At 39.7% G+C, this 26301-nt stretch overlaps 1 protein-coding gene across 1 annotated transcript in view; it reads right to left on the minus strand.

Annotated features, from left to right (window-relative positions):
* The window catches only part of LOC120883240 (multidrug resistance-associated protein 4-like), a 114067-nt gene that overhangs the window by 11436 nt on the left and 76330 nt on the right, over positions 1 to 26301 (minus strand). The window contains exons 20-26 of the mRNA XM_040267269.1: positions 24824 to 24903; positions 20893 to 21043; positions 19285 to 19404; positions 17984 to 18094; positions 14988 to 15088; positions 13749 to 13940; positions 4732 to 4887 (exon numbers count right to left, since the gene is read on the minus strand). Of these exons, the coding sequence (XP_040123203.1) occupies positions 4732 to 4887; positions 13749 to 13940; positions 14988 to 15088; positions 17984 to 18094; positions 19285 to 19404; positions 20893 to 21043; positions 24824 to 24903 (911 nt within the window). The remainder of the gene's footprint in view (positions 1 to 4731; positions 4888 to 13748; positions 13941 to 14987; positions 15089 to 17983; positions 18095 to 19284; positions 19405 to 20892; positions 21044 to 24823; positions 24904 to 26301) is intronic.

Here is a 26301-nt window from a genome sequence, read left to right on the forward strand (position 1 = left end):
AAGAGAAAGGAAGATTTGATTTTTCAAAAATGCCTTCCTGGTAATATCTTGCTATTCAGTCGCTCAGTCATGTCTGACTCTTTGTGACCCATAGACTGCTTCCTACCAATTGTCTGCTTCCCCCCAAAATGAGGATATACTTATTGGAGGAACTTTACATCAAGAAAACTAGATAAACTCATTGTCAATCCTGGTGTGATGCTGGGAAATACCAATAGCACAATTAGTTGCAGTTTGTGCCTCAAAGCAAACGCATTAAATTTCCACACATTGGCACTGAAGAATGAGCTAGGATATTTTCTCCATCAGTAAAACAGCCTTCTGGGATAAGGACTCTCTCCACAGGTGTGAATGGAACTTCAGCACATGTAACAAAGAGAATGTCAGCTCCTGGGGTCCACAGTTCCTCTGCCCATGGAGAGATCTCCTCTGATTCTGCACCAGCTGGTCCCCACGTTCTCTCACGTGTGTGTCAGGATGACCTGCCTCACAGAACCTCGTTACTAACTGCAAAGCCAGGAGGACCTGAAACCATTGTGACCTGTGTCATAACATTATTAAGATAATGTTATAAATGTTAAATTAATGAATACCTCTTCCTATTCATCTGCTTTGGGAGGAACCACAAGGTAATTACTGTGGAAATATATGCCTTTCTGGGTTTCATGAGAAAATCTTGTACATAAGTCCATGTAGGCCATTTGCATTTTCCTCTGGAAGGCTCAGTAAGCCAGGTCACAAGAATATGGGCAGCAGAGAAGAGCCCAACAGGCTCCTTTCAGTGAAGGGGGGAGAACAAGGGGAGGCACACGTGTGGGAACAAGAGGAAACCTGACGCTTCAACAGTGCCCGGAACTGCTTGGAATCACCAGCCTCAAAATCCCGCCTGGCCTTGGGGCTGGACGTTCCTCCTTACTTCACAAAAGCCTGAGAAGAAAGATGACATACATTTCTATTCCCTAGTCATGAAGAAGAATGACACTCAGTGAGCCTCCCTCTCTCTCCCTATTGTCTTAGTTTCAAGTCTGGTGAGAGAGAAATAGATGCAGAATTATATCCCACCAAAAAAGATGTATCCCTGAGCAAAATCCAAAATCAAAAAGACATTATAGAGGGCGCTTCATTTGCCCAAAGTTGATTAAGTGGCTGATATACTTCCAAAGCACTGGAAATCACTGGTCACACGACATTTCAAAATGATTATTGAATAGCACTGGAAAATATGAGGCACAAATTTAAGGTCTCCCTTAAAAGTCTCTAATTTAGAATCAAAGACGAACCACCATGTAAGCAATGGTAAGAGCTCCTCATCAAGGAAATAATCATCATTCTACGTCAGATGTTTATAAAAAACTGCTTCTTGTGACTATTACCTCTAAGAGCCTAACATGCAGGTGATTTCCCTTCCTTTTAGCTAGTCCCATTTGGTTTACAAAATCATGTAGATGTGGCCAGGCAAGGGGCAGAAGGCTGGTCCCCAATATTCCATCCCCCTCCCCTAAGGGCAGGATTCTGCTTTGGGATCCAAGATGAGAGATTCTTCAAGGACTGGTTTTTGAGGAGATGAAGGGCCCAAATGAGGCCAGGTTAAGGAATCAGCTTTGAATCCAGTTGGGAGACGTGAGATGGGGCTCTGCGTTCAGCAACGACAAGAACATTTCTTTCCTAGTCATGGCTTATAATGACCTGAACAGTTTTACCCGTCATGTTCCTCTCAGAGCAAATTTACGTCTACTAAGAGGTCTAAGCTTTGAATTATCCACCTGGTTTTTCAAGGTACACTCTATAGAGCCATTACCTGAGCTAATCTGTCAGTCTAAAAAGACATATTTGGCAATTATGTGTGTTTATTTAGCAGTATGAGATGGAATAACATAATTTAGTAAAGCAAGAGTATTTCTCTTTGCTATGATATGCCAAATATAGATTTCAAAATCAGTAAAATTTCAGTAAAAAGTTGAATGAAAAGAATGATTCTTTAGGCAGCAATCATACAGGAAAAAAGAAGGTAAAGGTATCTAAATTGAAAGAGAAGTAAAACTGTCACAGTATACAGATGACATGATACTATATATAGAAAACCCTGAAGACCATTACAAAAATTACTAAAACTGATAAATGAATTCTACAAAGTAGAAGGACACAAGATTTACATACAGATACTTGTTACATTTCTTCACAGTAACAGTGAAATAAGGGAATATAAATTTTAAATTTTTAAAGAAAGGAAATGTAATTTTTTAAAAATCCCTTTTAAAATAACATCAAAAAAATTAAAATACTTAGGAAGAAACTTGACCAAGGAGGTGACAGACTTACATGCTGACAACAAGAAAATATTATAAAAGGAAACTGAAGATGATTCAAAGAAATGGAAATATATCCAATATTCAAAGAATATGGAATTATTCAAAGAAATGGAAATGATTCAAAGAAATGATTCAAAGAAATGGAAATATATCCAATTTTAAATGCTCTTTAATTTTAAGAATATTGCTAAAATGACTATTACCCAAAGCAATCCACAGATTTAAGACAATTGTTAATCAAATTACCCATGACATTTTCCACAGAACTAGAACAAATACTCCTAAAATATATATGCAACCATAAAGACCCACAGTTGCCAAAAAAATCCTGAGGAAAAAGAACAAAGCAGGAGGCATAACCTTCCAAACTTCAGATGGTACAGCTACAGTTATCAACATGGCATGATATTGGCATGAAAACAGACAATGTATAAATGGAACAGAAGAGAGATTCCAGAAATAAATCCACACACCTACCACCAACAGTCAATTGAACTTCAACAAAGGAGGCAAGACTCTACAATGGGGAAAAGACAGTCTCTCCAGCAAGTGGTGTTGGGAAAGTTGGACAGCCACACATAAACCAGTGTACTTAGAACAAAAACCCTTAGACCATATGCAAAAATAAATTCAAAATGGCCTACAGACTGAAACGAGATATGACACCATTAAACTCTTAGAAGAGAACACAAGCAAAATGTTCTCTGACATAAACCGTACCAATGTTTTCTTAGGCCAGTCTCCCAAGGCAATAGAAATAAAAGCAGTAATAAATAAATAGGACTAATTAATGTAACAAGCTTTTGTACACCAAAGAAAACCGTAAAACAAAACGACAACCTGTAGAATGGGAGAAAATATTTGCAAATGATGAGACCAACTAGGCTTAATTTCCAATATATACAGACAATTCATAAAACTCAACAACAAAAAACCAAACAACCTAATCATAACTGGGGCAGAAGACCCAGACAGACATTTTTCCATAGAAGATATACAGATGACCAACAGACACATGAAAAGATGCTCAATCTTGCTAATTATTAGAGAAATGCAAAACAAAACTACAAAGAGGCACCACCTCATGAGGGTCAGAATGGCCATCCATCACTGAACAGTCTACAAATAACAAATGTGGAAGACGGTGTGGAGAAAAGGGAACCTTCCTATACTGTTGGTGGGAATGTATTAAGAAGTTGATGCAGCCATTATGAAAAACAGTATGGAAGTTTCAATCCCACTTCTGGTTATATATCTGGTGTGTGTGTTAGTCACTCAGTCAGTCATGTCTGACTCTTTGCAATCCCATGGACTGTAGCCCACCAGGATCCTCCATCCATGGAACTCTCCAGGCAAGAAAACTGGAGTGGGTTGCCATGTCCTTCTCCAGAGACAAACTATTACTCAAAAAGACATGGAAACAACCTAAAGTCCATTGACAGGTGAATGGATATAGAAGAGGTGGTGCATATGTACAATGGAATACTACTCAGCCATAAAAAAGAAGGAAATGTCATTTGCAGCAACATTGACGGACCTAGAGATTGTCATACTAAGTAAAATAAGTCAGATAGAGAGATACCACATGATATCACTTATATGTGGAATATAAATATGACATATTTACATGTGCATATAATCCAGTCTCCAAAATACTCAGTGAAATTTGTACTCATTTAAGAAACAGAACAAAGGAAAATAGAATCAGAGGCCAGGAAGAGAAGGTCACTTCAACACTCCACCATCACAGCAACCACGTACTGGGTCTACATGAAGCATCCCACATGTGCTGACCTATTTATCTAGTCCTCAAAGCAGCTCGAGGATTTGGTACGGTGAGCTGTCTTGCAAGGGAGAGAAAATTGAGGAGCACAGAGATGGAATTCTGTGCCCTGTGTTCTTTCTCACTATACTGTACTGCATCCCTGGTTAATCATTTATTAAGGGTTAAGTTCTGAGTTTCCCCACAGCATCAACACCCTGTAATTCTCAAAGCTCCACTCAAAGACAATCACCTCTGAAAAAAGATAGCTTTATTTTCTACAGCAAAATTCCATCTGTAAGACACTTAAAATTCATGTTTCCTTACAGGAACGTCTCAAGTGTTAAACATTTATCATTTTGTTATTAGTGTTCTGTGGTTATCAGTGGGTAAAACTGTGGCATCTGAGGAAGTGTGAGTGCAGAAATCTGCCTGGGTAAGTTACTAAATCATAGGCTCACAAAACAGATGAAAGAACAAAAAAACAAACCCTGGTATCTGATGAAAGTATCTGTTGAAAATACCTGCTGCTATGATCTGTTGGGGGAAAAGGGATCAACCCCTTAATGCAATTTGAAAAAAAAAATGAAATCAACATAAAAGCAATTCAACTTAGGTGCTTTATAAAAAGAATACATGAGAATGCTCTGACGTGCATACCTGAAGTACAACTGATATTTTCTTCCTTAAATCATGAAGTCCGATACTGGTTGTCAAATTTTTATCAATTAAAATTGTACCTTGGAAGTCAGAGAATCTGAAAAGTGCAGCAATGAGGGAACTTTTTCCAGCTCCTGTTTTTCCCACAATGCATACCTGTAGAGAGATCCAAGAGGGATCAAGAATTAACAATATGAAGCCAACCTAGGAGAAACCCTGGATATTGATGATTAATTTTAAAAGTTCTATATAGAGTAGTCTATAAGTTTGTTAAGCATGGCCCTGTTGATCAGGGAGGGATTAAGAATTAATATGTTTCAATGCCATTCTCCCATGGGGAGGGAGGAGGGAGGGAGGTTCAGGATAGGGAACACATGTGGCAGATACATGTTGATGTATGGCAAAACCAATACAATGTTGTAAATTAATTAACCTCCAATTAAAATAAATGAATTTATTTTTTAAAAAAAGAATTAACAATATGCGGCCAACCTAGGAGAAACCCTGGATACTGATGATGAATTTTAAAAGTTCTATATAGAGTAGTCTATAAGTTTGTTAAGCATGGCCCTGTTGACATTATGGGCCAGGTAATTCATTCTTGGGTGGTCAGGGGGCATGTCCTGAGTATTGTAGACAGTTTAGCAGTAGCCGTGGGCTCTATCCACTTGACACCAGACACAGCCTCCAAACTGTGACAACTAAAAACTGCAGATATTCACAAATGTCCCTGGTTGAGACTTCCTGGTCCTCAAAAGAAGAAGAAGAAAAAGAAGAAGAAGAAGAAAAAAAAAAAAAAAACAGAATCAATCTACTGGCAGTGCAAAAGCCAGCAGTCTCCTAAGTGGTCCATAAGAAGTTCACTTTTAAATTAACTTTATTCCTACTCTCTAGGATTTTTGACCTTGAGAACTACATGGATAATTTTAGAGATGTCAACAAGTCAAGTCAGAAGTGTTATACACAAACAAGGACTTATTTTCTCAGGGATCTGTTATTTGAGAAGAATTATTCCTTGACAGAAACTAAATCATTTCCTGATGGCAAATATATTAATTATATTCTATCTTGAAAGGAAACATCTTAAAATTATAAAATGCAGGTCTCAGTGTCTTAAAATACATTGGTCTGTGATCAACAACAACATTTGCTCTTTATATGGGAAGTTTCGTTGGAACAGTTCAAAAGGCATTTTATAAACAACTTAATACAACTGTTTATTGGAAAGATACATGCAAGCTTCAGTCTATTTATTGAAACCCAAGTAGAGAGAAATTAAGTGCATTAAGAATAAGATTAAGGAATCAATATAACGCAGGTAAAACGCTGGTTAGGAATAAAATTATACTGTAAAAACTGGCACAGATGTGTGCATGTACTATATAGAAACATGTACTATATAGAAACTGGCCTTTTTTTTTTTTAAACTAATGAGCTTGCCCAGCTCCTTTGTGGAAGTTTCCAAGAGATGATTTCATTTCTCTTTAGGAGTTTGAAATTGATGAGTAGGAATTTGAAATTGATGAGGGGTGTTAGACATGCTTTCAATCATTTGTAAATTCATTCAGTAAAATTTTAAAACCCATGGCTCTGTACAGAGAAGAACTAAATCTTTCTGAACACTGTAATCAGAACACAGAACTTTTCACATTTTCTCACTTAAGTGTCTCCAAAGTTTCAAATGTCTGTCTGCAAACTCAATCATAGCATTTCAAAAAAGAATTTTTCTCTATAGGGATTAAATGTAAGAATAGTGAGTTTAGATATTTTTATTATTTTGTAGCCATTTTGTCCTTCATGCTATACCCCAACTTATATAACACAGATAGGCCATTTTCTGCTTATAGGCAGGGCCTAATGTGTATATATTGGAGAAGGCAATGGTACCCCACTCCAGTACTCTTGCCTGGAAAATCCCATGGGTGGAAGAGCCTGGTAGGCTGCAGTCCATGGGTTTGCTAGGAGTTGGACACGACTGAGCAACTTCACTTTCACTTTTCACTTTCATGCATTGGAGAAGGAAATGGTAACCCACTCCGGTGTTCTTGCCTGGAGAATCCCAGGGATGGGGGAGCCTGGTAGGCTGCCGTCTATGGGGTCACACAGAGTCAGACCGACTGAAGTGACTTGGCAGTGTGTATATATATGATTCATATTCTGTGTATACACAGACCTTGACCATACTGTGCATTTAGTTCCAGACAACCACAATAATGTGAACACTGCAAAATATAGTAATTCATATTAATTTTTTGTTCCTCTTTACATACAGAAGTTATGTTTATTCTATACTGTAGTCTACTAATTGGATAATAGAATTATGTCTCAAAAATAATATATATACCTTAATTTTCAAATACTTAAATGCTGACCATCATCTGAGCCTTCACTGGGTTGTAACATTAAAGAACACGGACCACTGATCACCATGAAAAATATGATAATAATGACAATGTTTGAAATATTGCAAGAATCACCAAAATGTGACACAGAGACAGGGAGGGAAAAAAGATTGTACGAAAAATGGTGCAGATGGACTTGCAGGATACAGGATTGGCAGAAACATTCAATTTGTTTAAAGTTCAATTTGTTTAAAATAAAGTTCAATTTGTTTAAAATAACACTATGTTTAAAGCACAATAAAACCAGGTATGTCTGTATTTCTGGGTGCCAAGCTTGGTGCCAAGCCTTGATTCTACTCCTCATGACTCAATCCCTCATTTTAATGCCTACATCTGAATGCCAGTCTGTATCACCTATTAAAAAACAAATTAAAGCAAACTTTTTTCTTAATCATAATCAGTGCAAATGAATTTGAAAAGTAAATAAATTCTAACTATACTCTGATAAAAATCATTCTTAAGATGTTGATGTTTCTACTTTCTATACTTGTATGTGGATGTGTTCTTAAAGATATAAATTCATACATTTAAACAGAATGGGATTAACACAAACATACTGTTGTAATCTCTTTTCATTTAGTATTTCATAAAAGTATTTTAATGGCTACATAATATTACAGTATGTATGATCATTTAACAAACCCCTGATTTCCAGGTAGTTAGATGGTGTCCAATATTTTGCTATTATAAGTAACTGTTTAATATTCTTGAAGCTAAATCTTTGCAAACAACCTCCATAATTTCCTTCAGAGAAATTCTTAGATATGTAATTGACAAGAAACAGATATGAACCTTCAGAGGAAGCTGTTAAGGAGTGGCAACCTATTTTCTAGAAATAAGATTTTTTTTTTTTAGCTATGCCATGTAACTTGGGGGATCTTAGTTCCCAATATGGAGGTCAAACTCTGGGCCCCCAGCAGTGGAAGGGCCAGGTCTTAACCACTGGACCTCCAGGGAATTCCACATGCCATTTTCTACTCCCACTTGTTTCTCTGCACATTCACAAACCCGGGTGTTACAGCTTTGTTTTAATCAACTTCAGTCTGATTCCAAAAAGTAGAGTCCCTGTCCCAGGACATCTTACTGGAGACACAACAGCTATAGGCTCCCCGCCTCCCACATCTGCTGACTCTAGTCCACATACTCACTTCTCAGGTTACACTCCCAAAAGCCAGCTCCATGCCCATCACTCCACCCCAGGATGTCTCTTCAACAAAACTGCTCCCACTGACCTCTCCATCCTTCATCTCTACAAGTCAGCTTCCTTGGGGTCACCAGCTAGTTGTGAGGGTTGGACATGTAACTATTACACAGCTGGTGGTTCACTGCACAGAGGAGTGAACTGCCAGACACCTAGTTCTTCATTCGTTGGATCAGGGCATCACACCTTTGCTCATGCGGGTCCCACAACCTGGAATGTCTTCCACATGCATTTCCACCTGATGAAATCCTAACCACACATCACGAAGTCTGTCTCACATGCCTAATTTCCCAGGAATTCTCTCCTTATCCTCTCCTGTGGACTTCTCCCAACCCTAACAAATGCTATGTCATCTTTTTCCAAACTTCTATAAAAATTGTGATCACTTCTATCTTACAAAGCTAACCTAGTGCTTTTCTTGTTTCATCAAGTAGACTAGATGTGTTGACAGCACGATCTGTATTGGATTTGCCTTTGTGTTATTTATATTATCTGTGGTGTCCTGTGCAAAAGAGGCTTCCATGGGAGGGTGAGATTTTTAACTCAAACTGGAGAAATTTATGGAAAATTGATTGTCATATTGCTTATGTACAGAAATAGACAAAGAGACAGGCATGGGAGATTAATCTTACAGCTATAAATACAGTTGCAAATGGCCAATACCTCAGTTTCAATTGGATAGACAAAATTTTACACAGTGCAAGTAGTTAAGGTCGTTTTATATCCTATGAAAATGACAACTATCTTTGCTCAAGCATTGACTTGTGTGCTGGTCTCCATGCCGGGTGTTAAGTGTCTTATCTTGTTTAAGTTGTTCAACAAACCTTAAAGGTTAGGTCCTATCACTTGCATTTTGCAACAGAAAAGATTGAGGCTTATAAGAGGAATTAGTCTGCCTGAAATGAGAGCCCATAAGTCACAGCACAGGAATCAAATCCATGCCTGTCAGGCTTTTTTCCATTTGCTGATGGCCTCCTTATCACCCGGATGGCCTGACCCCTTAGTATGTCTCTCTGTCTAAGTAGAACAGAGAAAGTGGAGAGAGGTGTAGCTGCAGTTCAAACAACTGGCTTCCCATATAGGTCTTATGGCTAGACAGTTAAAGCATGGCATCAATATTGGTGAGTATAATGTGGTGGGTGGGACAAGGGGGCTGATGTCACTGAGCAAAGATGCTTAAAGTCAGGTGGGCTGGCTGTCAGCAGGAAGAACTGGCACCCACAGCTGGGCTGGAAGAGAAACCTGCAGCTAAGTGGGGGTACATGGTTCCCCAGGAAATAGTCCAAACAGACCTCATGCCCTGCCATTTTTGATCTGATCCCATCAGGTGGTGAAAGGATCTCACACTGTCTCTTACTCCAGGTTCACGCAGGGCTGAGCCTGTGGGAAATCCCTCCAGTCCCTGCAGGAGGCTGGTGTGGGGAAGGCAAGAACAGGATGAAAACTGCCTGTGATGAAGACAGACTCCACAGAAAGATGCAAAGAAGTGCAGTGGAATCACAGGGTATTAAATTATGATGCAAAGTCATGCTTTGCAGAATATAGAAGTGAATAAATCTGTAGGGTAAGTGAAAGAACCTCCTAGAGCCTCATGCTCAGTTACCAGAGAGATTTGGGTGATTCATGAGCTCAATTTCAAACTGTCAAAGGAAATATCTTGGAAGTCACAGGTTATCAGTCATCAAAAACTGCCTATGGGAGAGAAAGGACTTTACTGGAAGGTCTTGTTCTAATGTGATGCTGAGTCAAGAGGTCTGGATGAACCTGAGACTCTGCATTTCTAAGAAGCTCCAGGAGATGCAGGCGCTGCTTGCTCTGGCACTGCAATCGGAATCACAGGGAATTAGGAAGCAGGCAGGGTAAGGGGGACAGTCTGGGAGTTTGGAGAGGGGTTTCTGAGAAAATATCATGTATAAAAGGAGAAAAGTTAGGAAACATATTTTTGCACATTATAGCAAGGTCTAGTAAGCATCTGTAAAAATGGATTATCCAAGCAATAGTTCTGAGCAAGAAGAAAACAACAACCCAAATCAATCTACCTCCAGCGATGGAAAATGCTCTTAAATGGCCCAGGCCTTCCTAAAATGATCAAATCAATTACAAAATCATCTATGTGAGAAATGCAGCCCATGTTCAGAATCTACCCAGGAAGCCTAGGGTGACATTTACCTCATGTGGGAGCTTTATTTTTACTTGCTATTTCTTCCATGAATTAGAAACCAGCATAGTACCTTCTACACTTTCTTATTGACTCTATCATCCAGGAATCAAGACAGCAGAGGAAACAATGAAAAAAGAACAGAGCCCCACTTCTGCTGGGCAGGCTCACTCCCATGTCCCTTCCAGCAGCCTCTCCCAATCAAATCTAACATGAAAGGGGTGACCTGGAGTGATGGGGGTGGGACAGGTGAGCAGGAGAGGGAACAAGGGATGTACACAGGTGGAGTGCAATGGTTTCATGAACACACTGCTGCTGCTGCTAAGTCGCTTCAGTCGTGTCCGACTCTGTGCGACCCCATAAATGGCAGCCCACCAGGCTCCCCTGTCCCTGGGATTCTCCAGGCAAGAACACTGGAGTGGGTTGCCATTTCCTTCTCCAATGCATAGGAGTAAAAAGTGAAAGTAAAGTCGCTCAGTCCTGTCCAACTCTTTGTGACCCCATGGACTGCAGCCCACCAGGCTCCTCTGTCCATGGGATTCTCCAAGCAAGAGTACTGGAGTGGGGTGCCATTGCCTTCTCCACTACCTAGGTATAATCTCCAAACTCAGAAATGAAGCTACTGGTGGTGCTCTGAGTAGGCCAACACACCATGAAAAGTCAAGCTATCACAGTTATTAGTTCAGTCTCCAAATCTAATTTTCCCTCAAGCATTTCAGAATCTCAGGTTAACTCTAAGACTTTGGGGGTTTAAAATGGAACAATAAAAGTATGTTTGTCTCTAAGGTGTACTATAGAGTCATACAGTTATAACTAATATTTTTGGCATCTGGGGAAATTTAAGATGAGTGTGAATGAACGGAATTACATTTGTAACAGGAAATCTGACAGACACATCACTGGGCATGACCTCCAGTGAATGTTTTCCCAGCACAGGAGTCCTCACCTTCTCCCTGGCCTTCAGTGAAACTGGAAATAATAAGGGGAGAGCTTTTGCCATATGATTTGCTGAAACTGCTCCCTAGGTATCATTTAGGCATCAAGGTGAATATTTTTTTTCTATATTACAATTGTTGTTTAGTCATTAAGTCATGGCCGATTCTTTTGCATCTCCATGGACTGTAGCCTGCCAGGCTCCTCTGTTCATGTGATTCTCCAGGCAAGAATACTGGAATGAGTTGCCATTTCCTTCTCCAGGGGATATTCCCAACTCAGGGACTGAACCCATATCTCCTGCTTGGCAGGTGGATTCTTTACCACTGAACCACCACAGAAGCCCATGCCACAAGGGTATCACTCATTAAATTATAGCTATACTCTACTAGATGCATCTATGGTGGAAAGAGTTTTAAAGAACAGTTCTTAAAGTATTTAAAACACAAGGTAATCAGTTTATGGAGTTGTCTTGTGTGTGTTTTGGTTACTGGTTGCTCACACCTGTGTTATTCACTCACTCTCCCAGCCAGGGCACCCTCTTGGTGTCCTGCAGAATGCCACTTTCAGGAGATGCTCTCTGATCTTAAGAAGCCTCAGGGTTCTGTGTGACACAGATCCAAAATTACAAAGCATGCCACGGGTGCTTTTAACTGTGATAACATTTACCAATTCAACCATTTTCAAGTGGGCAGTTTAATGTTAAGTATATTCACATTGTTGTACAACCAACCTCCAGATTATTTTTGTCTTGTAAAGCTGTACCCATTAAAAAACATCTTCCCATTCTCTGGCAACCATCTTTCTACTTCCTGGTTTTATAATTTTTTTTTTTTTTTTACTCTAGGAACCTCATATAAGTGGAATCATACAGTATTTAGTCTTTTTGTGTCTGGTTTATTTCACATATCATGATGTCCTCAGGGTTCATCCATGGGTCAGAATTTTCTTCCTCTTTTAAAACTGAATAATATTGCATTTTAAGGATGTAATACATTTTGTTTCTCCATTCACTTTCAACATGGGCACTTGGGTTGCTTCCTACTTTGGCAGCTATGAACACAAGTGTATCATACACACTATCTTAAAGAATATAATATCCTGTGGAGGCATAGAGGGGCATTAGAGTTGACTGTAAAAAATGATACATCCACCATCTAGAGATGGAGGAGAAGTTTCCCTGGGGTCTAGGCAACATTCACACTGGAGGCTGGGAGGACAAGGTGCTCTGGGAGAATGTACACAAGACAGAGGATGAGATGGTTGGATGGCATAAAGGACTCAATGGACATGAGCTTGAGCAACTCAGAGATAGTGGAGGACAGGGAAGCCTGGCCTGCTGCAGTCCCTGTGGTCGCAGAGAGTCAGACACAACTTAGGGATTGAACAGCAATGATGCAAGATCCGAGTGTAGGGGGTGTGTGTATGGACTCGAGGCTGGAGAAGAAGGTGGGGAAAGAGACTCCTACTGCCTTGTCTGTTATGGTTTATTCTCTTCTTAAAGAGTCAACCCTAGTCCCAGCTGAGGGTCCCAAGCTGAGTGTGAAAGGAGCATCACCAGTGGACATGGACACTGGCAAGACCACAAACCCTTCTGCCATTTCCCAGGTGGATCTTCCCCTGCTCCTTTCATTTTTCTTTCATCCACTTTAAGCAGATCCCTGGACTCTGCATCCAGCTGAGGGCTCTGGTTCCTCACCCTTGATGGACTCATGATTCTGGACTCTTCTCTGATGGCCCCAAGCTGGCCAAACAGTCCCAATTTGGAGTGTACCTAGGGGTGAACTATGGTTCCAGCATCATCTTACCCAGGCCAGTAAGGATCAGATCTGTGCTAAAGAAAGAAGCAGTCCATGGATGACAGCAGGGGGATGACAGCTCAGTGTGGGTGAGTGGAAGACAAGTCTATGGGAAGGGCCAAGGGACAGAGGAGGAGGCTGCAACTGAAAGGTGTCATGGGAGGAAGAGAAGATTCCAGAAGCATAAAGAAGAAAAGATGGACAGGAAGGAGATATTGGAGAGTTATGGACAGGGCGAAAGGGTTGACTTCAGAGACTCCATGTGAATAATTGGGTGAAACATATAGTATCCTGGGTCAGGTTAAGTTCCAGCTCCAGGATCCAGGGCCCACCAACCACCATGAGGGAGCTCATAACATAAAGAAGTGCTAGGATCCTCACTACACAGAAGGTTTCATCCATGATGTCATTGATCTAATCTGCATCCAAGAGGAACAAAGAGTTCTCTGACACATGGACAAGGAAGTAAACAGCAGATGTGGTGCTAAATCTAGATTTTAAAGAGGTAAATGGCATAAACAAACCTTTTCTTTTGTTTCAGTGCTTACGGTCAGGTCCTTCAATACCAGAGGCCCGTCTGAGCTGTACTTGAAATTCACATTGTTAAAGGCAATCATTCCGTTGTCGGGCCAGTATACTGGTGGACGAAAGTCAAGTTCCCATGCTCCTTCTTTATCCAGTTCTGTATATTCAATCACCCTTTCTGCTGACATCATCTGAAAGATACATGACATCACATGGGTTAGGAACAGAGGGTCTGGTTTATGCATGTTCAGAGACTGTAAACGAGATATTTTGCTTTTTCATCTTGATATTTGCTTTTGTATGGTTAAGAAAACCCCAGGTCTTATCATCCCCAAACCACAGAAGTAGGAGTCTAAGGAGGACTTTGATGATATGCCATTTTCTTGTAACATTTTCACTTACAGCTACTTCCTTTAACATGGTATTAAAACTAAAAACTTTAGAAAGACGGTAAGATTTTATTGATCCACCTTCCACATCTGAATAGGCAAATAAGAGTTTTGTCAAAGAAAAGATAATTATGAACACTAATCAGTAATGTGCAGCTACAGAAGGGCCCTGTGTCATTGATGAGCAGAAATGGACAGTCATCAAGCCTCATTTTAATTATTAGTCACTTTCTACTCTATAAGAAGAGAGAAGCAGAAAGATTTCATTTTGATTGCTTTTCTCCCTTTAGAAGAAGATGTAAATATTCAAAAGAGGACAAATTTACATATTGATTAAGACCTACTAAACAACCACAATTCGACAAATTTGATAGCACATTTCGAGATGTAGCTTATCCTACAAGAAGGGACACCCACTAATTCAGGTGGTCAACAAGTATAAATGCTAAAATGGGAGATGGCTAGGAGATATGTTAATTAAACAACCAACCTTAAATGTTAAATTTTACTTTTACCAAAAAAGAGAAATTACCCATTAAGGAATAAAAATAAACAAACTCCTAAGAAATTAACTTATATCCTCTTCAGGATTTTAGAACTTCCTTCCTATAGTGACATTTATTATCTTTGAAGACATCTTGTGAAAAATATAAAGCCTGCTGACATACACAAAAGACTGAAAAAAAGATATGTATTTAACATTAATTTGAACAGATGGAGGAAGGATCTCAAAACCCTTGTTACTACAATGTAAAAATAACAGCTTTACTACTTTACGCAAGAATTGCTTTTATGCCATTTAATGGCAAGGAGACTAGAGGAGGCTAAGAACATAATGATAAACATCACCATGTTCTCCACTTCGATGCTTTGCCTGACACACCACTGGAACATCCTCATGAGTGTGAGGGTGAGAGACAGGACCAGGCCAATCTGCCCAGGAGTCCAAGCTAAATGAAGAAGAAGGGGAATAAAGTCAGTCCCATTCTTTTTAAAATTTTATCTTGTTAAAGTATAGTTGATTTATCTTTGCTGTACAGCAAAGTGATTCAATTTTATATACATATTTTTCATATTTTTTCCATTGCAGTTTATCACAGGATATTGAATATAGTCCCTTGTGCTATACAATTAGACCTTGTTGTATATCCATATTATATGTAATAGTTGACATCTTCTAATCCCAAGCTCCCAATCCATCCCTCCCCCATAGCAACCATAAGTCTGTCCTCTGTGTCTGTGAGGTTGTTTCTGTTACACAGGTAAGTTCTTTTGAGTCTTATTTTAGATTCCTCATATAAGTGATAAGCTTCCCTGGAGCCTCAGTGGTCAAGAATCCTCCTGCTAATGCAAGAGACTTGAGTTTTATCCCTGGATTGGGAAGATCCCCTGGAGAAGGAAATGGCAACCCACTCCAGTATTCTTGCCTGGGAAATCCCATGGACAGATGAGCCCGATGGGCCACAGTCCATGGGTCACAAAAGAGTTGAACGTGACTGAGTGACTAAACAACAACAACCATATATAAGTGCTATCATGTGGTATTTCTATTTTACTTCACTTAGTATGACAATCTCTAGGTCCACCTATGTTACTGCAAATTGCATTACTTCATTCTTTTTTACCTCCATCATATATATGTATCACAGCTTCTTTATCCATTCATCTGTTGATGGACATTTACATGGCTTCCATGTCTTGCTTATTGTGAATAGTGCTCCTATGATGCAGCAGGGTGCATGCATCTTTCTGAATAATAGTTTTGTCCAGATATATACCAGGAGTGGGACTACTGGATCGTATGGCAACTCTATTAGTTTTTGAGGAACCTCCATACTGTTTTCCATAGTGGCTGTACCAATTTACATTCCCATAAACAGTGTAGAAAGGCTTCCTTTTCCCCACACCCTTTCCATCCTTTGTTATCTGTAAGACTTCTTAACGATGGCCATTCTGACTGGTATGGCATGGGGTCTCATTATAATTTTAATTTGCATTTCTCTAATAATTAGCAATGTTGAGCACATTTGCTTGTGCCTGTTGGCCATCAGTTTGTTCTTTAGAAAAATGTCTATTGAGGTCTTTTTTTTTTTTTCCATTTTATTTTTTTTATTTTACTTTACAATTCTGTATTGGTTTCGCCATACATTGACATGAATCCACCACGGGTGTACATGCGTTCCCAAACATGAATTTTGCACATTTTTCAACTGGGCTTTTGTTGTTGTTATTTAGTTGTATAAGGTGTTTGCCTATTTTGGAAGTTAAGCCCTTGTCAGTCACATCATTTGCATATATTTCCTCCCAGTCTGTTCTGTAGGTTGTCTTTTAGTTTTGTTTATGGCTTCCTTTTTGATGCAGAAGCTTGTAAGTTTGATGAGGTTCCATTTATTTTTATTTCTATTGCCTTGGGAGACTGACTTAAGAAAAAATTGGTATGACTTATGTCATGAAATGTTTTGCCTATGTTCTCTTCTAGGAGTTTTGTAGTGTTATATCTTATAAACATAAGATATAAGTCTTATAGTTATATCTTATAAACATAAGATATAAGTCTTTAAGGCATTTTGAGTTTACTTTTGTGTATGGTGTGAGGGTGTGTTCTAACTTCATTGATTTACATGCAGCTGGCCAACTTTCCCAACACAGCTTGCAGAAGAGAGAAGTCAGTCTTGTTCTTAACTCCAAGCCTTCTGTCACTATACCCTTCTGTCACTATAACAGCAAAAGGCCTTTATAATATTTAAATCACCTGCATATAGTGATAGTATTACTTATACTTTTACTCTCTATTGATTGAGAGCATGATACAATGGAAACAAACCAGAAACCCCACTATGAATCCAGAAAGACTATTAAATGAGTTTATTAATCCCAACAGGATTGAGGTACACTTGACAGCATTATGCAAGTGAGAAATAATGTCGTCATTCAAACTTTGGTCATTATGGTTTCAAGAACCATCATGTAATTTCACATTCTACATCCAATGCAGCTATAGGCAGAAACCACAGAAAACAAAGCAATGGATTCAAAGAGTCACTGCTTGAAAATATAAAATACTACTTTCATTGTTCTATTATTAAAGACTGTGATTAAGTGTTGTTGTTTAGTTGCTAAGTCATTTCCAATTCTTTGTGACCCCATGGACTGTAGCCTGCCAGGCTCCTCTGTTCATGAAATTTCCCAGGCAAGAATACCAGGTAGGTTCCCATTTCCTTCTCCAGGGGATCTTACCAACCCAAAGATCAAACTTATGTCTCTTGCACTGACAGGGAGATTCTTTACCACTGAGCTACCTGGCAAGCCCCAAGTTTTTATTTATTTTGGCTCTTCCAGGTCTAAGTTGCAGCATGTGGAATCAGTGTTAATATGGAATAATTACAGATGGTGAATTTGTGCCACATGTCAACACCTGTACATCTGGTATCCAAACAGTGGTGAAGACATTGTTCTTTCATATAAAGAATCTTTATCACCCCAGTGCACCAGGCACCTGCAACCAAGGGATCAGAGAAGCCTTAAAGCTAAAACCTAAAGCCTGAGGGTGGACAAAATGCTTAATTGTAAACTTGGCTCTCTCCTCCCAATGACATAAGTCTGCTTGCTACAGCTATGTAGAACTTAACTCATCCAAAGAAAAAGAATAAAGGCCTCATCAAGACTCAAATGACTCCTCTATATGGGCCAAACTGTGGAAACACACGTTGCAAATGCTTTACTACAATTCATCAGAACCAATGGTTTATGATATTAGATAAAGTGGCAAGAGTTCAATTCAATAACTATTAATACACCTAGAAATTATAATCATATCACAAACAGTTATTCACATCTGTACTTACATTCCTGCAGAATCAGGGCCCCAAAGGCAACAACGATGACCAAGATGGCACAGACAACATCCAGACACATGGCAAAACACTGGGACACAGTCAAAAGCATGAACCAGCTCTCTGGATTTATGAACCATGATAAGCGTAATAAATAAGTGGGAAAAAAACAAACAAACATGTTATCTGCTTTGAAAGAATCAGTCAAGCTACAGAAGATTTTTACACAACATAGTAGATCAGCCAAGTGACACACCCACATAACTTGAGATTCCAGAAAGCTAGGTTTTGACATCAGACAATATATAGGACATATGCACAGGAATCAGTCCAGGTGCTTTATGGGAAGCATTCACTGAAAATATCAACCCACAGGTTAGAAACAGAAATGTGATCCTAATAAAGAAGATGGAGAAATGGTCTCATTGGTGCTTTTCTTGCGGCTCTGGGTGTCAAAGTGAGGCTCATCCTCTTACAAAGTCAACCGTCCCCAGCTCCCTGATAGAATGTGCAGCTCATACACTGCTTCCAGCACTGTCTGCACTTACTAGACATGTTTACTCTGAGTAGCTGGTATCTAAATGGCCATGAGTTAACAGGATCTGCATGTGGCTTTCAAAGTGCCATTTTATCTTCAAAATACAATAAAGATTGGAAAGATGTGTCTGAGTTTTACAAGCTTAGAGCACATTCTGAAGTTTCTACCCAGGGGAAAAAAAATTCACTGATACAAAGTATAACACATATCAACTGGGTGGGAAATCAGGAAATTATTTTCCTCAATTACATCTGCTTCCCTAAATGTTCTGAAAAGAGAGTCAGCAAACTACAGCAGGGGTGGGGGGCAGGGGAAGGGGGTGGCAAGAACAGCCCACCACTTGCTTTTATAAATAAAGTTTTATTGGAGCACCATCATGGCCGTTTGCTGATGTATTATTTTTGCCTACTTTGGTGCTACAATAACAAAGTTGAGCAGTTGCAACAGAGACAGTATGGCACACAAAGCCTACCATGTTTACTATTTGGCTCACTGAAAAAAATGTTTGTTGACTCCTGCCCTAAAGGGAAAAAGCCATAGGACATGGTGACAGTTGGACAGTACAAGCCGGTTAGGAGAGAAGCGGGGTGTGACAAGGGAAGAGGGGAGCACAGAGGGGATGCTGAGAGGAGGGGTGGGGGAGGCGGGCGTGCAGCGAGGGGACCTGAGGCTGACGTAGAGTGAGGCGCTAGCCAGCAAGACCACCTGAGAGGAGGTCAGGACTCTGAAGGGAGCACATCCCACCCTTTGAAATCATTTCCAGAAACTTACAGACCTGAGTGCAAGTCCTGGCACTTCTCAAACACCTTCTGAAACTTTTGTTCAGCTTTGTAGGCCCGGATGGTCCGGAGTCCCTGAAGAGAAGATGCTAAGTGGGAAAATATTGGGCTTTGTTCTGTGGAAGCAGAGACAAACAACATACAGAGTCAGGAAGGCTGGATGTGAGGAAACCCACTACATCCCATGTTCTTTGGTTGCATGCCCTGCCAAAGGGCACACCCAGCGCTTCCTGGAGGGCTGCCTGGGGGAGGGAGGATTATGCCCTTTCTGGAGTGGATCCTCCACATGACCCTCAAGCTCCTGCTCACACCAACCTTCACTTTAACAACGTGGAAATTAAAAATTCTCTTTGAACCTATCTTTGACTAAGTTAAAATTATAACTAGTTTTAGATAATGAACTTAGATTTTTCCACTTAGTAGATACAGACAACCACGGGAAACAGTATACTTCTCTTCTTGGCTCGGTTTCTAGAAAATTAAGTTTGCATTAATTTGCAGTCACTATCCATAGTCAAGGTTTCTGATACAAACATCTTTCCTTACTTTTTTACAATCATCCTCATTCCTTTTTTTTTTTAATCTTCTCTCCTTATGATTTTATGTTAATAATAATTAACTATATCTGTGCATTAACAATGAGATAAGCACTAGATAATTTCATCCTCTGTGGTTACCTGTAGAATAGAATGAGTGAGTGAAAGTCGCTCAGTCATGTCTGACTCTTTGCAACCCCATGGACTATACAATCCATAGAATTCTCTAGGCCAGAATACTGGAGTGGGTAGCCTTTCCCTTCTTGTGAGCATCTTCCTAACCCAGGGATTAAACCCAGGTATGATTAACTATAAATCATGTTCCCCATTATTCTAAAACTAGGAATTTGAATGGAGTAATAGACTAAATAGGTACTGAATAGATCCCCTTCCTTTGTTCTCCCAAGGTGGGTATCTTCAGCATTCATTTATATGAAAAGCCTTGGGGAAGGGGGTCACAGTGTGGCATCACCCCAAGTACTGGTGATGATAAAGAGCAAATCTGAAAATAACAGGGCTTATCTTTTCAAAACACTTAACAACTGCAACTTATTTGCCATCTTTGGAGTATGTGAGAGAATGTATTTTCCAAATGTATCACCTCTGACATTGTGAATATATTTCCTGATGCCTCTTTTCCTTTTCCTAATCTTTTTCTTTCCTTGTCATTTCTAGTAACTCTGGGGGAAGAAAAATTCTCTATTTTCCTTTTACATTAATTGCAACATGATAAAACATTTTATGTTTAGAAAAATGTTTGCTGAGTGGCTGCTATGTCAGGGAGTGTGCCATGAGCTAGACAGAAGCGGTCCCTGTCCTCATGGCACTCATATTCGCTCTCCTTGCGCTGAAATGCAAAAGCTGCAGGTGACCTGCCACCAGCTCTGCTTGCTTTAAGGGCCACACTGGCTATAGGGCCACAAGGGCTATAATATGCAATTACCTAATGTTGATCTAGGGAGAAATTCCAGAAGATAGAGTCTGCAGGATGACAGGGGTCTGGGTAATTACGGCATAAATGGAAGCCAACCTGCACTGCCACTCCAGCCTGAGAGCCCTGGTACTCACTTGCACATTCCAGGCGTTTGACATCTCCTGATGTATTTAGGAAATAGAGCTGAAGCAGGAAGAAAATGATGCCAAGGAGAGCCAGGGGTATCGCAGTCCAAGGAATCATAGCCACCATCACAATCACCACGCCAATCACAAGTAGAAATGTCTGAAATAGTGAAGAAAGACATGGAGGCCTCCTTATGAAGGATTCTTTTCAAAGATAAACTTTAATAGATTGTTCTGTTAGGATTAAACTCCTTTCCTTGGATTCATGTTGATGTATGGCAAAACCAATACAATATTGTAAAGTAAAAAAAAAAAAAAAAAGAGTAAGAACTAAAAAAGAAGAAAAAAAGAAAGATGTGTTGGAATGGCAGGGAAAGCTTTCCTATCCAAAGGAAAAACATTTATAGGTGCTCATTACAATATTTATTGCATGTGTCCAACACTATGATAAGAACTTTCTAGGCATTAGCTCTTTTGATACACTCAGTAACCCTATGAGGCAGGCACTACTTTTTATTTTGTCCACACCATGAATTTGGTGGGATCTCAGTTCCCTAACCAGGGATTGAACCTGGGCCACAGCAGTGAAAGAAATCAATCCTAGCAGTCCTCACCAGTAGACATCAGAGAACTACCTTAGGCAGTACTATCTTTAACAGATGAGAATATTTGAGACTCAGAGGGTAGTTGTTGAATCCCAAACTATCAGGAGTCAGTAGGTGTTACTGATACTAAACAGATAAGCAAGAAGATATCACAGATGAGGAATCCAGAAACCTCAGCTATACATGCAGGGATAAAGAAGTGGTTAATTACAAATTCTAAGCCCAGTAAAAGGGGGGAAAATGGAAATGTCTATCTTTGGAAGTAAGAATTCCACTTTCTTGGTTTTCTATCCTTAGTTAATATTTACTGAGTGCTGACTGTGTACAGGGTTACACATTCAAAACTTCATATGTATGAACTTGATAATCTTTACAGTAGCCCTATCAAGTAATAGGTTATCTCATTTTACAGATCGAGACACTGAAGCACAAGAAGAGGAAAAGCAACTTGATGGAGACTGGAGACTGCAAAGCCTAAGTCATGGAGCCTGAGAGGTCATGTCTTGAGCCATTATGACATATTTAGGCTTGTTCCCAACATACAGCTAAGTAACATTATGCTAAGTATCTAAAATGTCCATTTGAAAGGTGAGTGATTATTACAACAGCAGATACCATTTACCAGGTGTTTCTATGTGCTAAGAGTTCCACAAATATTTCACTTAATCATCACCTCACCCCACAAGGTGATTTTATATTGGGAAATGATCTTGGTCCAAAAAAGAAGCAGGTAGACTAGAAACCCAAGTCCTTGGCTGACTCTGACTTAAGTATCTTTATCAAGAAAAGTATAATATGATGGTGGAAAGCTTCAGGCAAGAATGCAGTCAACACTTAGCATCTGCCTGTTATGAAAGTGGAGTGAATAGTGGAGATGTGCAGATTCATACGGCCTGGACCAAGGCCTCTGAAGGTTACAGACCTTAGTTGGATACAAATTCGTAATGGTTTGCACAAGGCCCAGAGTGCTATGGAAACACAGGGAAGACTATGTGAACACTTTACTTAGAAGTTTCTAAGAAGACACTTCAGAAATGAATTTCACAGGCTGGTTTCTCTGTCAGTATGAAGGCTTGCTTAAGCTTCTGATCTTTCTTCTAAGATGCTTCTCTCTCTCTGGGCAATCTTATCACCTTCACAGATATAACTACCACCTGCTCAGTGAAGAATGCGCAGTTGCCTTGCTCATCCCAGACTCTTATTTCATTATCTGCAATATTCCTCGAGGTCCTAAGCTCCAAGATAATTGAATTAAAACTGACAGAGCTGGGATTGGAAATCAGCGAGACTAAAATTTTCTCTCCTCACATTACTGAGAACATTTTATACTTGAATTCAGGTAGCATCTCTCCCTGTCCCTCTTAAAAAACATTCGAACATATGTGACAGATCTGGATTTATGAGGGCTAATTAATCATGTGCTAAGCACACAGTGGGCCAGCCAGCTATGGAAACTCAACCTTGGCTTAGTTTGCAGCAGCAAACAAAGAGAACTCTTCACAAAACTTTAATGTAATTAATAATCACTGTGAGAAATTGCTTCTGGGGATAAATTATATACCTAAACCCACATGACACATTTAGAAAATAAGCTTCCAGGGAAGAAAACAATCAGATATCTGTGCAGTTAAAGCAGTCTGCCTCCAAGTCTCAGCTTAGTTCACATTAGTGAACAGGGGAAAACTTTGCCCACAGGCTATGTGGTCTGCAGTCAGATAATCATTGCTGCATTTTTTCTGTGTGCAACTTTTGATAAATGCATTTCATTTCCAAAATTAATACTTGGAAACAAAAAAGTCCCCACAAGCTTAGTCATTGAAAAGTAAAAAGAATTAAGCAACAGGAGAAACATCCCACATGAGCAACAGCACTGAATGAGATGAGAGCTGAAGTGACCCCAAATCATTCTTTAGAACCTCAAGTTCACAGACAAAACAAAGGCAGTGTAATCATCTTTTGACAGGAAAGAGTTCTCTGTAGGAGGCACTCTTTGTCTTAATCTTAAACCAGATATCCCTATATTGTATGCATCTCTGGGCTTTGCACAACCTGCAGATCTTTCAGTCACACACTGTGCTGTGCTTAGTGAACTGTAGCCCACCAGGCTCCTTTGTCCATGGGGATTCTCAAGGCAAGACTACCAGAGGGGTTTGCCATTCCCTCCTCCAGGGGATCTTCCCAACTCAGGGATCAAACCCAGGTCTGCTTTATTGCAGGTGGATTCTTTACCATCTGAGCCACCAGGGAAGCCCTGAACACATAATACCTTGCTTAATCTGTTGATTCTTTCCATGGATCACAGTGGAAATGGAGAATGATTAAGTAAAGGATGACTTGATCTCTTCCCTAGCTTCCCCTTCACTAATCTTGTGAACAAGATGGCATTGGAAGAAAGAGCATGAGAAGTCGACAAACCTGCATACAGTGGGGCATGGTGATGACTCTGACCTCTATCTCCCTGATCAACTGTAATTACTTCCCTTTTTCCCTTTAAAACTTTCATGGTTGAGCAGACTCTTCAGAGGTAGTTTTCGGGGTATGCTGAGTCCACCATGTCCCCATCTCCCAACTGCTGGCATTCGTGTTAAAGGCAATTATTCTTCCTACTAACATTTATGAGTATTGATCTTGTAAGCGGTGAGCAGTGGGACCTGGTTCCATAACATCTGCATAGAAGATATTTCTGTAGGATTGTTTGTTTGCTTAAATACCTTAAGTCACAGCACTCAACATGTGAAAAGCTACCTACAAAAACAAAATTTCTGAGATGACTTTGATCCCATGCTCAAATTATTGGCTTAGATGCACTTGCCTCTAAAGGCTTTGTATCTGCAACAACTCCTGTCTACTGGCCTGGTAAAGGTGTTATTTTCACCTTAATATGACATATCTTTCTAAGTAACCACACCTGGCTTTATCCAAAACAAAACAAAAAAGTTGCAGTAAATATGTGTCCTTTGTAGTAATACAATGCATAATTTAGCTCATCTAAGCTATCTCTCTATGAGAGGTACTTGTTTTTATTATGAAATGTGCTCACAGTAAAGGGAATCCACACCAGACATCTGGAAGGCAGAGGGAGAACCACTTGCCCAGCATGTCGCTGCTTCAGACCAACCTCAACGTAACCGTGGAGCCACTTCTGCCCCAGGAGTTACTCATGTTAACTCAGCCTCCCAATCACAGATGCATCTTTCTCTCACAACTATGACCTTTACTGAAGGTAACAAGTACATTGCCAGGCTGAAAGCCCACCCTTAAGCAGTGTGAAAGGCCTTGAAAAAACAGGCACTTTACTATTCCCTGTGAAAACTCTGACAGGACTGCTTTGTTACCTGGATTAAATCTTGAAATGTCAGGGGCAGTAGGTCATCCATACGCCCAATGTCTTTGCAGAAACGATTCAAAATTCTTCCTGAAAGAACAAGATATAAGAAATTACTCATTTTTCCAGTCACGCCCTTTGAGAGAAAGAATTCATGAACAAATGGAAACAATATTTTTAAAGTATATATATATATATATTTAATATATTACAGTCATATGAAATATGCCAATGTCAGTGGTAAAGAAAGAGAAAATAGGATGATACCTAGAGAAATAAAAATACCAAATGACTATCGGTAGGGAATTGAAATTGAGGCATTATTTTTTAAAAGAATTGGTGGGGGGAATCTTGGGCAGTATCAAGAAAGGTTGGTGGATTTGAGAAAGTTTCCTCCTTTATATCAATCCAACCTGAGACACCTACCAAGTGCCAAATTGGTAAACAGCTACAAAATCCTTAAGTTAATCCCAATTGTTACACTAATTTTGCTGATAATTTAAAAATAAATATAGTTACAAACTCTGATATTTTTTTTTTCCTTAAAAAAGTTTATAGCACCTTACATTTTGAAAAAGTGTGGATTTCTGCCATTTCCAAGTTGTGAGCTTACTACAGGGGTAACAAATCGTTATTTTCAGAGGTACAGCAGGTGGGACAAACACAGACTCATGCTTAAGCATCCAAGAAGACCAGAGGGATATAGGTAGGAAAACAAAAATATTTATTAATGACTAAAAGATAACTTATCATCATTGATTTTATTTCCCTTCTCAGAATCCATGAAAACAATATATCCTAAAGACTGCAGGTTTGGAAGACTGTCACTGAGCAGGATCTCTGATAAAAGCTATGGAGCATGTCCACTGGAAAATGCCCACTTGCATTGTTTTATGACTTGGGGGGATTCTTAAACCATGAACCACAAGAACTGGGGTGGCCATGAGAGATGTGGGCCAGGTGAGAACTGCTCATTCTGCGGGAACAGGACACCACCTGTCACTTGACTCCTCCTGTCACAGGAATGCACTCCTAAAAAGTACATGCACTTTGTCTCCAAGAAGGGTATTTTTCCTGGCCCAGGGCACCTCGAATGCCCTTCAGGGCAAAATACAGTCTGTAGCTCCTATCTTTGGGAGAATTATAACTTCCAAAAGTTGAAACCTCTGTCATGCAACAGATCTCTGAAACATTATAGACGGTATATGGAAACTACTATCACAAAAATCCTCTGAAGTTTTACAAGTTATTTTTGGTTTTCTTTTTCATTAAATATTTATAAGCGAGTTCTACAGGATGACAGAATCATTGCATTTCAGAGCTTCAGGCCTTTCAGACATGATTGAGGCTTAATGCAAGACTCAGGACGAGTAGATGCTACCTACCTAACACCCATAGCTACGACAGCCAGGTGTTCATTGAGTAAGTGCTCTCTGTCTTCACCCAGGTCTGTCTACTCAAAACTATGCATTTCTTCATCTACCTCAA

This window comes from Oryx dammah, unplaced genomic scaffold (assembly GCF_014754425.2).
Source record: "Oryx dammah isolate SB20612 unplaced genomic scaffold, SCBI_Odam_1.1 HiC_scaffold_24, whole genome shotgun sequence".
Taxonomy (NCBI): domain Eukaryota; kingdom Metazoa; phylum Chordata; class Mammalia; order Artiodactyla; family Bovidae; genus Oryx; species Oryx dammah.